The sequence below is a fragment of the Gossypium hirsutum genome, chromosome A04 (genome assembly GCF_007990345.1).
Source record: "Gossypium hirsutum isolate 1008001.06 chromosome A04, Gossypium_hirsutum_v2.1, whole genome shotgun sequence".
NCBI lineage: Eukaryota > Viridiplantae > Streptophyta > Magnoliopsida > Malvales > Malvaceae > Gossypium > Gossypium hirsutum.
The window spans coordinates 6,251,070-6,268,570 of NC_053427.1; the positions used below are offsets into that span (position 1 = coordinate 6,251,070).

Here is a 17,501-nt window from a genome sequence, read left to right on the forward strand (position 1 = left end):
CCTAATATACAATTTTTTTCATATTAATCACAACTAGTATCATTTCAAGTTATATTTCTTTCCATTTTATTTTAATTTTTTCCTTATTTCATTTAAATATAATTTTTTATCATTTCATTTAAATTATCTATCTTCTCATTTTAATTTAATTTTTTTTCATTTCATTTAAATTATTTTTTTCCATGTAAATTTAATTTTTTTTCTTATTTCATTTAAATTATCTTTTTTTCCATGTAAATTTAATTATTTTTTTCCATGTAAATTTATATTTTTTTCATATTAATTTTCTCTCATTGTTATTCATTTAATTTTAATTTGTTTTAAATTAAATATGTATGTCTATTGTATTATATTTAATCAATGTATAATTTGAATAAAGTATATCATTTATCTAATTTTTCATATTTTTACAATATTTTTACAACAACATGCGCTCAATAATATATCATTACATGGCCAGCACTCAAAAAATATATATTTTTTAAATTTAATTAGTGCCGGCCATCAGTGTTCCAAAAAAAATTTGCATTGGGAACACGAAAAAAGTACCTAGTGCCGGCCATTACATGGCCAGCACCCAATTTTTTTTTTAAATTTAAACTAGTGCCGGCTATCAGTGTAACAAAGTAAAAAAAAATTGTATTGGGACACGAAAAAAGTACCTGAATTTTTTTTTATAAATCTCTAGTGCCGACTATTAAATGGCCAGAACCAATTTTTTTATTTAAATACTGGTATTTTTGTATACCAGTATGATACGATTTTTAAAAAAAAATATCTTGGTGCCTACCATTGGGTTCCCAAAATTAAAACAAATCAATATTTTAAAGCCTGACACAATCATTAGGCAATCATGGGGCCAAAACATTATGTAGTGCCTGCCATTGGGTTCCCACTACCTATAAATACTGTTCATTTCAAGTCATTTTGGTGATTGTTTTTGAACCTGGGTCATTTTTGTAAATATTAAAATTTTTTAGGTTAGATTAGTAAAATAGCCTTAAGATTACGATTAAAGGCTTTGAATTTAAGGTTTAAGATTTGAATTAGAGTTTCAATTTATGGTTTAAGGAGTAAGATTCGTGAGTCAAGTTTTGGGGTTTTATTTTTTAATATTTTAGATTTATTCTATTCTAGTTTTTAAGGTTCGAGTTTTATAGTTTGTAGTTTAAGGCTTGAAAATTAGGGGTTAAACAGTTAAAGTTCAGGGGTTAGGAAAGAAAGGTCATTGGTCAAAGATCAAGGGACAATGTTTAAGATTTAAGGTTCATAGTAATAGGTTTAAGGTTAGGAATTAATGTTAAGTTTAGTATTTAGGGTTTAAAATTTTGGATTTGAGGTATAGTGTTTAGGGGTTATTTTACTTAAATAATTCTCATACACAAATGACGCAAGTTTAAAAATAATCACCTAAATAACTTGAAATGATCAGTAAACTTGGGTTGGGGGACTTAAATGACTAGTACTACTTTGTATTTTGACCCCATTATTATCTGATAATTGTGTCATGTGTTAAACATATATTTTCTGGGGTTAGAGGACTTAAGTGGCTGATACCCTTGTATTCTTTTTTCAAACTATAGCATACTAATATATTTGAAAAAAAAAATGGGTTGGGTGACTTTGATGGCTGGCACCACTTTGTAATATAAAAAAAATATTTTTTGGGTGCTTGTACATTGATTGCCGACACCCACTTTATTAGATACAATTTTTTTTGAGTCAGGAGAATCAGATGGCTAACAAACCTTTTTTGGGAACTCAAAAAAAAAAATTTAGGTGCTGGAACACTGATGGTCAACACCCTTATACTCGATTAAAAAAATTAAGTGTTGAGACACTTATGGATCGACTACCCAATATTAGATTTAAAAAAGTAATTTTTTTTAGTCCAAGGACAAATCAATTTAAAGGAAGAAGTTTATTTTTCTAAAAATTTTGATTTTAATTAAATAATTAAATTATAAAGTAATTTAATTAAAATCGGCCATTAAGAGGCCTGAAATCAGCCATTAAGAGGCCATCCGAAGGCCTGATGCCGGCCATCAGTTGGAGGGCTCGGTTCCCTAGCCTCTCAAGTCCCAAGCCACATTTTTTTTTTAATTTAAAGCCTATTCTATTACTTCAAATTACTTTAAATCTTTTTTTTTAATTCCTATTCATTACTTTAAATTACTTAAAATCCCACTTTTTTTATTTAAATCCTATTCATTCATTAGTTAAAATTACTTTTATTCCTATTTTTCTATCACTTTAAATTAATTTATCCTTAAATTATATATTTTTTAATTAAAATATTATTTTTTTTAAAAAAATTATTTCAAAATTTTAATTAAAAGCATTTTTTATTAAATTTATTTATCATTTAATTATTTTATTTTTAAATGAAAAAAATCTAATAAAGTGGGTGTGGGCCATCAGTATGCCAACACTCAAAAAAAAAATTTAATAAGAAAAAGTGGTGCCAACTATTTATTGTCCAACACCCAAATTTAAAATATTAACATAAATGTATACTAGTATGCTACAGTTTGAAAAAAAATACAAGGGCGCTGGCCATTAACTTTCTAGTACCTAAAAAATATTTTTAATACCTGACACAATCATAAAACAATAGTTGAGTCAAAAATCAATGTGGTGCCAAACACTTAAGTCCCTTAACCTAATTTTACTATTCATTTTAGATCATTTAAGTGATTATTTTTAAACCTAAGTCATTTTTGTAATTGTTTAATTTTTTTTGAATCATTTGAGTAAAACAACCGGTTTCAGGCTTTTGAGTTTGGAGCACTAAGTTCAAATTTTTAGGTTCAAAGTTGTGTTTTATATTTTGGGCTTACGATTTAGAGCTCAAATATTAAAATTTAATGTTAAGACTTCAAAGTTTGTGGATTAAGACTTGAGGATTTGCTACTCAAATTATTAAAAAAACATCACAAATTATCCAAAATTCCTAAATTTTATACATAAAACTCAGTTTGGCTAGGAAAAGATCACATTTCATACAATTAAAATCAGCTAAAATTTAACTAGAATGAGCAAACAATAGATGATTTAAAAAAGCCTTAAATTTAGTTATCCAAAAAAATTTAAAAAACTTAAGTATAGGGTTAGGATTTAGTTAAGATAATGGGATTTGGATTTTCTTCTTTTTTCATTAAAATTTTCAAGCTAATTGAAATAGAAGAGCCTAAATGTAGCACCATATACTACTTTCTTGTATACTAAAAACGGATGTGAGGGAGGACACAAGCTAGTTCAAAAAACTGTTATCCTGGTAAAACGGATACAATTATATTCAACCTTGTACCGATACAAACGAGTAAATTCCTTCTCTCCATACCATTCTCCGGTAGTCAATTAACGTAAAGCTTAGAACTGACTAATATCTAAAGCATATTACACGGGCAATGCGGAATTCATGAGTTCTGAGTAGTCGTTAGTGCCGTCTAGGCCATTCTTCTTACATTGCAACATCTGGATCAAGCCGTTTTTGTATGGCAGCTGCAGCCTGTAAATGTAAAACAGCAATGGTACATCAATTATTGACAATGGGATAATTCAAGATTGCGCAGGTAGGAATAAAACCGACAGTGCATCCTCACCTCAAAGTTGCCGATTTTGTACAAGTAAGCCATCTCTTCCCGTAACTGAGTTTGCTCTTTCATTGCTTGCGCCTGCAAATTCATATAGACAGAGGTGAGAAAAATATAACATAGCACAAAAGGTCACTATGTTTGGAAGGCTAAGAAAGACTAACCATTCCACTCTGCATAGCAAGTTTCAAAGCTTGAACCTCTTCTTCCTTCTGCTTTTCACGGGCCATAAGCATTTCTTGCCTGAAAATGCAGATTGAGATTATGCGCTGTTGTTAAGATCATCAAATTTCACATTCAAATCCCCGTACCACATAATAAAGAAAACAGGCATCCACTATCAGTTTTCCTCAAAAGAGGCAGAAATAAACCTTGCAAATAACATATTTCATGGTAATATAGGATCAGTAAACCAGATGTTACAAACAGTTTTGGATAGGCATTTCACAGTTGAGATTTCCAAACAATTCTTGTTTATGACAACCCCATCATCTTATTGCACATCTCAAATACACATGACAGCATAAAGTGCGACATCATACTTACTTTGGATGATCAAGAGATGTGCAAATAAACAGCCATTAACTATTACGGATGCAAAATCTGTGTAACGAAATTGCATTTAAGAAACAACCTCCATTAGGAGTTCATCTAATGATAAATCTAAGAACAGTGATAACTGATGCCGTAAATGGCAGTTTTAAAGCAATTATACCAATCAATAGAGCTTAAGAGAAAAAAAAAACACAGGTCAAATATAAGTTAAATTCAAAGAAAGCTATATTCAATAAAGCTGAAAAAACTAGAATATCAACTGCTTCAAATAAAATATGGCATAAAATGATGCATCAAAATGTACCGGCGCTGTTCTTCATCATTGAATACAGTACGCTCTCCTTGGAGAACCTTTTTAACACCCTTTTTGTTCTCTTTCTCCATTTGGCGCTTATAATAAGCATCAAGGTTATAATATCTGCAATGACCAATAAAGAAGATATCATGTCCATGCCCACATGATAACCAAATATACATGCCAAGTTATTGTTATTCTATTTCTTGGAATGCAAGAAATCAGTGATAAACTAGACCAACAGGAACACAACCAAAAACCCATTATATAAAACACCAATCTCTTAAACAATGAGTCAGTTCCCTCTTTTCTGGCTGGGACTATTATACACCTAAGTGGACAAAGGGAGACATACTTTCAAGATAAGTAACTCATAGTGTCAGACACAGGTATATGTCCAGAACCGGTCAAAGGGTTCTTGAAGAACCATGTCTAGATATGAGGTGAAACATAAACACTTCAAGAAAAATGAAGAGTCAAAGGCAACACAGATTTCAAGGGGAAAAACATGCATAAAGCATACCAGCATCCTTCTTTCTTTTTTTCTCCGATTAAGAATTATATAACACACATTCTTGTTGAAACAAGAATCTCTAATTCTATATGATTACAAAGCCTTACTTTTTGGAAGGAAAGGTGGCTGTGTTGTGATCTTCCATAAAACTGCAAAAATAAACACAAAATTTTAGATTTGCAAAATTAATTTAAGCAACAATACAGTTAATTTTGCACGCATTGTTCAAATAAGACCATGAGAAGAGAAGAGAAACAACGATTCACATACTCTTTAAACAACTGCTTCTCTTCCCAGTTGGGCAGACTTTCCAAGTTTATCTGTAAAGAGAGATAAAAAATATAGTTACAAACAAACTCCAAATCATTGATTCAACAAGAGCTGATCGATGAAGAACTTGCATATTTCTTTCACAACAAATTGAACATAAAACCATACAGTCGCCATTAATAAACAACTCTAGAAATAGTTCATTGAAATACCTGTTTCACTTCAGCTAACCATGCTGTGAATTCAGGTCGCTTATTCCTACACATTATAGAAACAGTAATAAGAGGCCCCAATTTTCAATCTCAATAATAGTGCAAGATAGGAGTTAGCATTTTTCTAAATTAAAAGGCTAAAAGTATCATGGAGGTTCTATACTAGGAATCAGATTGAGTTTTATCCCTTTACTAAAAAATAGCAAATTAGTCCCCATATATTACATTAAAGAGCAAATCGATTCTTTCTATTACAAATTTCATCATTTCTACTATTAAAAATTGGCATGACTAACATAACCAAACAGTTATGCATGGCATGCCACCAATAAGGATGAAATTTTAACAGTTGAAATATAACATTCTAAGAACATTTCCAACTTAAAATTAAGCTGCAATTTCTACATATATAAATTAGTTTCAATTCCAACAATTTCCAAGAAGCAAAAAAACTAAAATAAATAAGAATTTCAATCTCAACCATAATAAAACCTTGGCACCAGCATTTTTGGCAACTGAAATATGAAACTTTACAAGAAGCATACCCAGAATTGCAAAAGAGTAATTTCCAATTCCCATATTCATATATGTAAAATTTGTTCCATTTCCAACAATTTCTCAAAGAAAAATAGAGAAGTAAATGGAACTTACCACATATCAGTTTCTCTGATAATTCCATATTTCCCCCACGAATTAGTAACAGCACCTTTCTTACCTTTCTCTAACTTATCCTTCTTTTTCTTTGCTTTCCTTTCTTTCTCTTTTCTCTTCTTTCTTTTCCTCTCTTCGTCTCTCTCTTTTTCTTTCCTTCTCCTTTTCTTTTCCTTCTCTTTCTTCCTCCTCTTCCTTTCCCTTTCTTCTCTCTCCCTTCTCTTCCTCTTCCTCCTCCTCCTCTCCTCCTCCGAATCCGAATACCCTGATTCCGTTTCCGAATACTCCGACTGGGATTCCGATTCGGATTCTGAGTCTGAATACGAATCGTCTTCACTGATACCGCTGCTGCTGTCGTGTCTTCTTCGTGATTTGCTCGGTCGTTTCCCTTTTTCGCTTTTGCTGTGGCTTCTGGGCTTTGTATCTTCGGATTCTGAGTCGGGTTTGTGTTTTGGTTTGGGTTTAGATGGTGTTCCCGTTTCTTCGTCGGAGTTCTCTGAGAGAGAACCGTTTCGATATTTACCCATATTCTCTGGTTCTTCGAGGTTTTGAGATTGGAAGGAGGAAGAAAGCGAGGGCTTTAACAATAATTTGTAGGTTGGGGTGGAGGCCTCTAAAAGAGAAGCGTGTTTGGCTGCAAAGAAAATGATTACGGAACTCGGAAAATGGAAATGAAAACTGGGTCGGGCTAACCTGCTTTCACATCATCTAAGTGGGCTTTGATTAGCATCACTTGAATTAGATTCCATGATTTATGTATTTTTGTCTTAATATTTATTTTAAGGAATCATATCTGGTTGTTATTAAGGTTGAGGATTTGATCGACTCGAAAAAGTTTGAGTTAGTCGGGTTGATAAATCTTATTTTAGCAATCGAATTCAATTTAAAAGTTTTTCAAATTGATTAAAAAAATTTCGAATCGAGTTAACAAATTATAATATTTATACTCAATGTTATGTTTATATATACCGATTATTTAACTAGTAATTGAAATATAAGATTATTTAGCTATATAATAATATAATAAATTTGTATTTTTTTAACTTAATGGGTAAATATTTATTAAAATAAAGTATTTTGCATTTTAATTTAATGGTTTTGACTTTTAACTTTAGAAAAGATAAATATTTATCAAAACGACGTAGTTTTGTCTTTTCTTATTTAAATTTTTAGATAACTCTAATTGTGTAATTCATATTCGAGTTAAGCAGAAAATTTTTATTTTTTATTCGAGTTGATCAGAATAACTCAATTAAATCGAACTATTTAATTCAAAATTTAAATTTTTTATTGAATTTTTCGAATCAAATCAGATTTTGCTTACCCTAAACTTGTTACTATTTTTTGATTTTATGTACGTTGCATGTGAATATCTATACTATTTATAATATCTTTTATTAGGTTGATGTCATTTTCAATCAGGTTATCATTTCGATTAAGGAAATTACGAAAATGATTTTACGTAATTAAAATATGTTATATTATTTAAAGGCATTTTAATTTTTTTTATTTTAAAAAACTAATAAAAATATGAATATTGTGATATTCAAACCTAAACCAATTGCATCATGTTTGGTTCATGGTATTGCTAATACCATTGTAATCGGTTACTGATTTAATCGGTGGATTTCACCGATTTGTAATCCTTCCATTTTGCCCAGATTAGGCGCCGCATAGGTTTACCATCCCTGTTATACCCTCTCATCTGCTTCCCCTTTGTTTCTCTTCTGTTCCTTCTAGCCTCTGCCGATTTGCTCCCTCCGTTTCTTTTCTTTTCTTTTCTGCCCTCTGTTTATTTTCTTTTCTTTTCTACCGATTTGCTCCCTTTGTTTCTTCTCATTTTCTTTTTTGCCGATTTCTGAGTTAGTGCAACTGAAAGGTAGGTTTCTAACTCTCTGTTAACCTTGTTACTGTCTTTTATTTTTTCTGCATGTAAGCAGATTCGAAACATGTTAAATCTGCTGTCTATAAACTTTGGCCTTTATTCTTAACTGCTTTGAGTGGATTAAACATTTTTTGTTTGGTTTAAGATTGATTCGTATCGATTTGTTCTGTAATTATCGATCTTTGATATTCATTCATGGATGATTTAAAAATGTTCCTTCTAACTTACTGGTTGCATTTATGGGTCTCCCTCTTTCATGGTTCTGTTTGGTGTTGCAAATTTTAATGCATTACCTGTGCTCTGTGAATTTTTGTTTTCCATTTTGTTATTTATGTAATGGGAAATTTGAGGAAAGTGAATTGGGGCTTTCCATACTGAAAAGGGGCATACATGGTCAATCAACTGCCAATTTTTCTTTTTATGACAGTTCTTTTTCCCTTTCTTTTCTTTCCTCTTTGTATGGGATTCACAACATTTGTTGGTGGTAAAATGTGGTTACATGGTCTTACAAATATGTTACTAGTAATTCATTTTGAAATTAATGTGCACAAGAAGATTAATGCTTGTTTGTCTTTCCTATCAACTACCAATTTCTTTTTTATCCATACTCTTGACCATGGCATTGGGCCGTACTTCTTGTTGCAAGGATGCTGGAAGGCTGAATTGTGGCTATAAATTGTTTTGGTCACCCCAGTGAGTGGTGAAGCTAGTTAACGAGTCTTTAGTTAACAGTAACATTACTATCTATCGGTGAAAGGATTATGTGGAAGAGTATGGTCTTGTACACATGCACACTAATTTAAGATTTTAGTTTCAATTAAGTTATCTAGGTGATGGATATTTTTATCTGCTTTCATGCTTGAAAGAATGCTGATATATGGTATTGTGTTTAATTTATTTATTTTATCATGTAGCTAAGGAATCTATTGTGGGCTACATCAAAGCACGATGTGTACCTCATGCAAAACTACTCGGTAATGCATTGGTCATCACTACTACGCAAGGGCAAAGAAGTGTTGAATGTGGCTAAGCCAATTGTTCCCAACCTGGTTAGTGAATATGGCCATGATTAATTTAATTTGACTTCTGCTGCTTTGTTTGAAGAGCAGTTGAGATAAACTTTGTATTTTGATATGTTTGTAGAAACGACAATCTCAGCAACTCTCTAGGGTGCAGATTAGCACCATGGCAGTTAAAGAAAATTTAATGGTGGCTGGTGGTTTTCTGGGGGAGCTTATTTGCAAGGTATCTGTTTGCTTGTTTGACAAATGTTTATGGGATAAAGTATTATGTTTGCAATTTGGCTCATGCTATTGAGAGTATTTTTCTGCTTGGGCAGTATATAAATCAACCGGGGGTGGCATTCTCCACAAAAGTAACCACTGATGATAATGCAATCACTAATGCGGTGGATGTGTATCTCAATCCTAGGTGAGAAATATTTTGATCCTTTTTGAGCAGTCTAACAAAGAGAAATATTTTGGTTATCTTGAGCAATATATTACTTTGACTACATTTTAAAATAAAACTGAATCTTCTTTATTTCTGCAGTGGTGCAATGAGAGTTATGGCTACAAATAACGATGCTCAAATCAGAGTTTTTGATGCCGAAACTTTTTCAACCTTCAACCGGTTCTCATTCGACAGGTCTGTAAATTTAAGTGCTAGTCTTCAAATGCTTGCTGTAGAATTCCATTTTTTCGGGTGTTTTTCTTACTTTTATGGTTGTCTTCTCTTAACAGAATACCTCTGTTAGTCCAGACGGGAAGTTGCTTGCAGTTCTTGGAGACAGTACCGACTGCCTAATTGCCGATGCTCAGTCTGGCAAAGTATGTCACTCTTGCTGGACATCCAAATAAATGGTGCGTTTTGAGGTTTAAATCTTGTTGATGTCTAATTTATTTTGTACAATGCTGCAGGTCACTGGCACCCTAGAGGGACATTTGGACTATTCTTTTGCTTCATCTTGGCACCCTGATTGGAACATTCTTGCTACTGGGAATCTGGACACAACTTGCAGATTGTGGGATGTAAGAAAACCATCCCAGTCCCTAGCTGTATTGAAGGGAAGAATGGGAGCAATTAGAGCTCTCAAGTTCACATCAGATGGTCGATTTCTTGCCATGGCTGAGCCAGCTGACTTCGTTCATGTCTTCGACACCAAGTCCGGGTATGTGACGTGCCAGGAAATTGACTTTTTTGGTGAGGTTGCTGGAATATCCTTTAGCCCAGATACAGAATCGCTCTTCGTTGGTGTTGTTGATCGCCCTTATGGCAGCTTGTTAGAGTTCAACCGCAGGCGACATAACTAGTATTTGTATTCCATATTGTAAAACCTAAGGTGAAGCCAATATCTATAGAGACGAATGATTGTGAATATTTAAGGGATGGGTTAAAAATCGCCTGGGATGATTGGGTTCTATTATATAACTTTTCGAGCTAGAGTATAAATTTAACTGCTTTGAGTGGATTAAACATGTTTTGTTTGGTTTAAGATTGATTCGTATCGATTTGTTCTGTAATTATCGATCTTTGATATTCATTCATGGATGATTTAATAAATTGCATGTGGTTGTTAACATTTCATGTTAGAATTGTGGTAATTTTTTCTGTAATCTGCTGTTTAAAAGCTTCAGCCTTTGTTCTTGATTGCTTTGACTTTGATATAACGTATTTTGGTTTAAGATTTCCTTATATCAATTTATTGGGTAATTTTCAAGCTTTGATAGTGATTTGTTGGTAATTTTCGAGCTCTGATATTCGTTCAAGACTGAATTAGTAAAATCCATGCGTTTGATTTGGTAATGTTTTCTATAGTCTGCTGTTTAAAAGCTTCAGCCTTCATTCTTGACTTGCTTTGACCCGATAAAACTTTTTTGATTTTGGTTTAAGATTGGCTTGTATTGATTCATGGGGTAGTTTTTGAGCTTCGATATTTCATTCACGAGTGACATTGTAAATTCCATATGAATAAGAGAGTTGCGATTGGAAGTTCTTTTAAATGTTTTCCACCTTCTGCAGTTTGAAAGCTTCTGTTTTTATTTTCATTTTGTTGATCTGATCAACATGTTTGATTTTATTCTATGGTCAATTGATATTGGTTCCTTATATGGCCCTTGTTTGATATTGGTTCCTTATTAATTATAATATATTTAATAATAATTATATTTAAATATGATTAAATTATTTATTATTGATATTAATAATCTTATTAAAATTTAAATAACAATAACAATAATAATTTACCAAAACAAATTTATGCTAATTATTAAGAATTTTATTAAATTATATATTTTAATTAAAATATATTTAATAATAATTATGTTTAAATATGATTAAAATATTTATTATTGATAATAATAATCTTATTAAAATTTAAATAACAATAACAATAATCATTTACCAAAACAAATTTATGCTAAGGGTATTCTAGTCATTTTAGTTTTTTCCATTATGCTATTACACCTCTATTCCATTCAACCAAACACAAGATTATTATTACGCCTCTATTCCATTACATTCAACCAAACAGTTGATTTGCTATTACACCTCTAATCCAATACACCTCTAATCCAATACACTTCTAATCCAATACACCTCTAATCCAATACAGCGAACCAAACGCACCCGTTTAACACTCAGCCAAAAATTTATTTTAATATTTTTATACATTTTTATTTTATAATGCAAATTGTATTTATTAATAATTTATTTAGACCTAATTTTTTTAATATATCATATATATTTTATGTGTTATTATTAATTAGTTTCAAACTATAAATTTTATTATTTATTTTATATTATTTTTAAACCCACATTTATGCTCTATATTTATGATTTCCACACATATATACGGATAATAAAAATTCTAATATATGTAAGTATTTATTATTAATATATATATATAATGGTCAAAAGAACAAAAAAATTAAAACCATAATTTAAATAATTGTACTCTACTCAAAAAATTTATATTGTTTAAAAGATGAATATGTTGTAGATTCATATTTTCTATTATTTAATCTTCATTTTATTTGCAAAATCAAAATAAATTAATTCAAAAAGAGTATTTAATCTTCAATTAAAAAAGGGATCGTACTCTTTATTAACTCTAAACTTTAAAAGGGTGCAGTAATTTTAACAACTTACAATCTAACAAACATAAATTTTGAAATTGTGAACATAACTTCTTCAAGAAAAGCATTGAGGGATGACCCAATCGAAAATGCACCTCAAAAGGGGGACAACACATTAAAACAAACAATTGATCTTGACACCTTTTGTATTGAGAACATAAAGACTTCTAAATTCATGTCATCTACCCATAATATGTTTCATTATAAGATCCTGAAAGATACAATGATAGAGAAAAAATGAGACACGATAATTTAGGGCATAAGTAAAGTTACTAACAAATAACAGGTTAAAATAAAAATCTAATTAGTTTAACACAAAGTTTAGGAAAGAAAATAGATGGTGTTGATGTTAATCCATTAGCTAAAACAACTTTAGAAATATTTATAGGAGAATTAATAGTGAAAAAAGAGATTTGTATTATCTGTCATGCGATTTGTAACACTAAAATCAATGGCCCATTTAGAAGATGAAGAAATGAGACACTTAGTGGAGTTAACTGACTCAGCAATGACAGAAGAAGTGGGTTTTTGTTGCTTGATATTGCAATAATTGTTTCCTATGATCTCTGAGGACCTTATTTTGTAGCTACAAAAACATTTAGTATGGCCTAGCTCATGATAATAATAGCACACAATCTCTCTCATCTCATCACCTCTTTTGTCACCATTATTTGTTCCCCTTGTTATGTTACCACAACTCAAAAGGAACTGAATGGAAGCTACTCTCGTAAAGATATCTTGTAAAGATGAAATCTCAAAACCAGAAAGGATATGAGCTTTAGCATCCTCAAATTCTGAAAGAAGGCTAAAAAGAAAGCTCATAACTACCATTTGCTCCCTTTGAGCCTATTGAACTTTTCACATCTGATTTGAGTGGTAGAAAAACATTAAACTCCTCATATACCCTCTTCAAGTCCATAGAGTAGGTTGTGAATGACATGTCTTGCTTAACCGGTTGGTAGAAGGCTTGACATACTTCATATATCCGCAAGATCAGCCAAGGGGACTCCTGTGCTCCTCCCTATGCCAGCGATGCACACTACCAATCACTATAGAAGTGATCCACGGAAATATTCGAACATTTCTAGTGAAACTCGAACTTAAAAAATCAAATCAAGTAGCTCTGATACCATGACATCAAAATTGAATAGAATGTCGAAAGAGAATGGACAGTTTTAAGCAAAAAATATATTTTTTCATTCTACCCAAGGTACATATTTATACATGTTATAACTTTACATAAAAGAAAAGAAAATAAGATAAAATCTATATGATTTGTTATATATTTATAACTACATAAATAATTCTCTTACAAAGGAAGAATATTGCCATGCAAAGCATATAAAAATATGATCCTCAGATGTAAAAAACATAAATAAATATACTCAGATCGAACAGATGCCATATCTGATACCATCCAGGTAACATAAGTACCATATACATAAAGCTTACAGAAAAGAAGTATGGTAAACTGACAAGATTACAGCCAGCTCAATCCCAATTCTTGAAAATGATATTGCTAGTATATTTATAAATATAGAAAGTGAGTTTCCTAGCAATTTTTCCAACAATTAATATGTGTTCAGTTTGTTCATTGACTTGTCTTTTTTACAACTATACAAAGCTCAAAGTCAATAATGCTTTCAAAACAAGACAAGACAAAGAATGATGCAACAAAATAGAAAGATGGATACTCTACTAAGAGATTTGTCGACCTGCATTTCTTGCCTTCTCATCCTGAGATTGTTATTCCCAAAAAACAGATTCGAAGATTGGTAAGGATAAGTAAAAATACTTGTGTTTGAGCTCCCTGATATCCGTGCATACACCATTTCCTCTAACATCCCAAACATAGGATTGAAGAAATTCGTCATCGCTATACCACCGAGGCTAGATGATGCTAAGGTTGCATAGTCTCCATAAGGGTGAGGGAAGTATTGCTGGTGACGAAAAAGATTTTCATGGAGTTGTTGACTTGGCTGTGAATATGTGGTCATAGGGTTCAATCCGAGAGAAGGTGGCCTTTGGGGAATGTCCAAATCTGAATGAGGATCCTTGGATTGACAGTCAGAAGCTGTGCCACGACCATAGAGGGGAACCAATGAACTAGAAGAGATGTTCGCTTTGCACACAGGGCAGTTCCGTTGTCGTTGATCTGCATCAAGGGAAGAAGTTTGGACATGAAGCCACTTGTAAATGCAAGGCCAGCAGTATAAGTGACCACAGAGGGTGACCACTGGATCTTGAGCAGAGTCGAAGCAAATGTTGCAATCAAAGCCGCTGGTATCCTTGTTTTGGTCTCCCGTTGGTGATGATATTGAATCCCATTTGTGCTTGAGGGATATATTTCCAGGCTCAGATTGCCCTTCTTGCTCAAAGAAGTTTGGTTCCATAGCCATTCTGTAAGATGGAAACAGTTTTAGATGAAAGTATACACAGGTAACCAGTCACAAAAACGAAAAAGATAACTCTTAAATGCACAAAACTTTCTAGACTAGCATGAAGTTGATAAATTTGTACAAAAACTATTTGATTTTCAACCAAACCAAACATACTTAAGGCTCTATTGAAAAGGCTAAGTGCCATCAAATTAGAAGAACAATTCATCAAACTACACAACATGGTTTTATTATAAGATTGGCAGTATTCTATGCATGATTTTATTATAGAATCCAATCAATACATGAATATTTTCATTTTAATTTCCAGAAGATCTCTGTATATATAGAAACAGTTTACATGCAACCAAAACAAAAAAGGAAAGAATTGGCTTTTATTATAATATAAGACTGAACAAGATTTAGAATGAAGCTATAGCCTATGATCATCGAAGTACCATAAATCAAATAACAATCTATCAAGGAAAAATCTTTAAAAATAAGGAACTCATGAAGAAAGTTCACATATTTTCGTTTTCAAAAAGCCAATTTTACCGAGCTTAATTACGAAACTAATTTAACAAATATCAACATTCCCAAGCTATATTTAACCAAATCACGTTCCTCGTTATTATATTTCCTTTCCTCTTCAATAAATTCAAGAATCTGGAATCCGAGTTGAAATTCAAAACAAATAAAAATCCTCCTTTACCATTATTATATACATCCATCAATCTAATATACCAGAAGACAAATCAAGCCAAAGATAAAAGAGTTTTCCCCAAAAAAACTACACAAAAATGAACCGAAAATGCCCCAAGAAAACACAAAACAAGAGAGCTTGAGACAGAGATGGAGATGGAGATTGCGAAAAGAAAAACTTACAGCAGTAAAGAGGAAGCTGAAACAGACCAAAATGAAAAATGGGTTTTAATCAAAAACCTGGATTTCAAAGAGCTTTGGAAATTAGAGTAAATTCAATTGACAAGGGAAAGGAGATTCATAGGTTAGGGGAGGTAAATTAGATATTAGTTAGGCACACCGTTTTTTACATTTTAATTTTTATTGGATTATTAAGTGGGCTTTTTCTTTTCTTTTTTGTTAGATTTTATTTTTAATACTTTTTAATTAAGAAATTAGCCATTTAATGTATTGATTTTTTTAAATTCAATAAATTTAATCCATCGAATTGATTCGATTCAAATAACGGAATAATATTTTTAATATAATTAATTTTTATTTTTAAATATATTATATATTAATGCTTACTAGATGTTCATAAAGGAATAATTTTCTAGAATATATTAAAAAAGTTAATTATATATACTTGTATAAAATATATATTTATATTGTAAGTTTATATATTTGATGAAATTATGAGGTCTACATCTAGAATAATTTGACAGCCCATAAATTAAAGAACTTATCTTTGACATTAACATTAAAATTATTGATGGTTGATAAAATAATATTTTTATTTTTTGGGTTAATTTCGGATTTTTAATTATAATTAAGGGTGAATAAAACTTGATTCGATTAAAAAATTAAAAAAATTTCGAGTTAATCGAATCGTGTTATTTGAGTCAACTTGAAATCTCGAATAAGTCATTTGAATTTCGAGTTGAATTTTACAATTTAAATAACTCAAATAATTCGAATAATAGATTGATGTAAATACTATTTTTACCACTGTCAATTTTAAAAGTGAGCAAGTTGGTCACTCTCTCAACAAAAATTACAAAAAAAATATAATTTTTAAAATTCAAAAAATTTATAAAAATTTCAAAATTTATATATTTTTAAAGATTATAATAATTTAAAAAAGATTCTAAAGAATACATAAAGAAGTTAAAATTTTATTTTTTTTTTCCAAAATAATAATTTTGTGAACTAAATAAGTTAATTAATGATTCAAGTTTATTATACTAAAGTATCTGGTTTTTTTTAATTTTGTTTTGAAAAAGTTTTCAAATATATATGGTTTTAAATTTATATATTCTAACATGGAATTAGTTATATTGTAACAAGATTTTAATTTGACATGTTTAATTTTTAATTTAGCTCAAACAATTTCACTCAATCCGATTCGACTCGAATTTCATTCTACTCGACTCTATTCGAAAAAATCTCAAATCAAGTTTGGATGATAAAATAGGGTCGGCAACTCGATCAACTCAAAATTTTTTCACTTGATTTGATCGAACGCTCACCCCTAATTATGATGGTAGGTTCTTTTTGGCTATTGAAAAATCGACTATCAACCCCTTTTTCTTTTTGGGTATTGTTTCGATGTCGAATTACGGTCAATTTTTTCAATAGTATGTGGAAAAATCATCGGGAAAAAATAATTTTTGTTTCAAGCTATAGGTTACATCCATTGCCAGAGGCAAGGTCCTACTCAAAGACTTACCGCATCATGGTCCACAACCTTGATGATTGAGTGTGCCACGTCAATGCCATTTGGGTTGACATTTGTTTTGGGGTCTCTTCTTTACTTCATGTTGTTACCTTAAATTGTTTGTTTGCTTAAAACAAAAATTGTATTGGAAGAGTTAGACTGCAGTGGCTACTATGGTTTGGCATTGTGAAAACTATGCAACCAAAAGCTCGAAGAACACGAAAGTTTGTTTACACTGTTCGGTTTCCCTACGTTTGCTGAGTCTAGCTCAATGAGTATGTTTACTATCTTTAATCACGAATACAACAAGTGATTCGCACTTTATTACTCTCCAAGTGTAGATATATCAGATTTGTACCTAAATACTAGAACGATCACTTCCAAATCTCCCCTTGAGAACTTGGCAGGTAGTAAACATTTCAACAATGTTTACAATAAACAATTTGCACTCTCTCACAAAAAGAGTCACTCAATGAACAAATTAGAATGCACTCGATAAACTCTCATTACATAACTTAGAAAAGCCTCATGCATATATCAATTTTGGTTTGCTAACATAGAATCTAAGTGAATACAAAGTAACTCCTTGAAAATAGCTATTACATTAATGA

The 17,501-nt window shown here is 31.1% G+C and overlaps 2 protein-coding genes and 1 pseudogene across 2 annotated transcripts; 1 reads left to right on the forward strand and 2 right to left on the reverse strand.

Moving 5' to 3' along the window:
• Positions 1-3,197: 3,197 nt before the first annotated feature.
• Positions 3,198-6,816, reverse strand: LOC107948645 (vicilin-like seed storage protein At2g18540). Its single transcript, XM_041110811.1, has 8 exons — positions 6,094-6,816; positions 5,443-5,488; positions 5,231-5,280; positions 5,068-5,109; positions 4,456-4,569; positions 3,761-3,839; positions 3,606-3,677; positions 3,198-3,511 (listed from the first exon to the last, which is right to left on the reverse strand). The coding sequence occupies exons 1-8, from the start codon at positions 6,618-6,620 to the stop codon at positions 3,464-3,466; spliced, it is 978 nt and encodes a 325-aa protein (XP_040966745.1). The 5' UTR covers positions 6,621-6,816; the 3' UTR covers positions 3,198-3,463.
• A 2,082-nt stretch (positions 6,817-8,898) lies between these two features.
• On the forward strand, positions 8,899-10,558 carry LOC107900124 (uncharacterized WD repeat-containing protein C2A9.03-like; annotated as a pseudogene).
• Positions 10,559-13,477: 2,919 nt separating this feature from the next.
• On the reverse strand, positions 13,478-15,536 carry LOC121227892 (E3 ubiquitin-protein ligase RMA3). Its single transcript, XM_041110812.1, has 2 exons — positions 15,378-15,536; positions 13,478-14,514 (listed from the first exon to the last, which is right to left on the reverse strand). The coding sequence occupies exon 2, from the start codon at positions 14,511-14,513 to the stop codon at positions 13,758-13,760; it is 756 nt and encodes a 251-aa protein (XP_040966746.1). The 5' UTR covers position 14,514; positions 15,378-15,536; the 3' UTR covers positions 13,478-13,757.
• Positions 15,537-17,501: the final 1,965 nt, after the last annotated feature.

Coding starts and splice junctions, on each gene's coding strand:
- LOC121227892 (XM_041110812.1), bottom strand. CDS start 14,513: ATGGCTATGGAACCAAACTTCTTTGAGCAAGAAGGGCAATCTGAGCCT.
- LOC107948645 (XM_041110811.1), bottom strand. CDS start 6,620: ATGGGTAAATATCGAAACGGTTCTCTCTCAGAGAACTCCGACGAAGAA. Junction 5,281..5,442: donor GGTTAGCTGAAGTGAAACAG/GTATTTCAATGA, acceptor CTCTCTTTACAG/ATAAACTTGGAAAGTCTGCC. Junction 5,110..5,230: donor GAGAAGCAGTTGTTTAAAGA/GTATGTGAATCG, acceptor TTATTTTTGCAG/TTTTATGGAAGATCACAACA.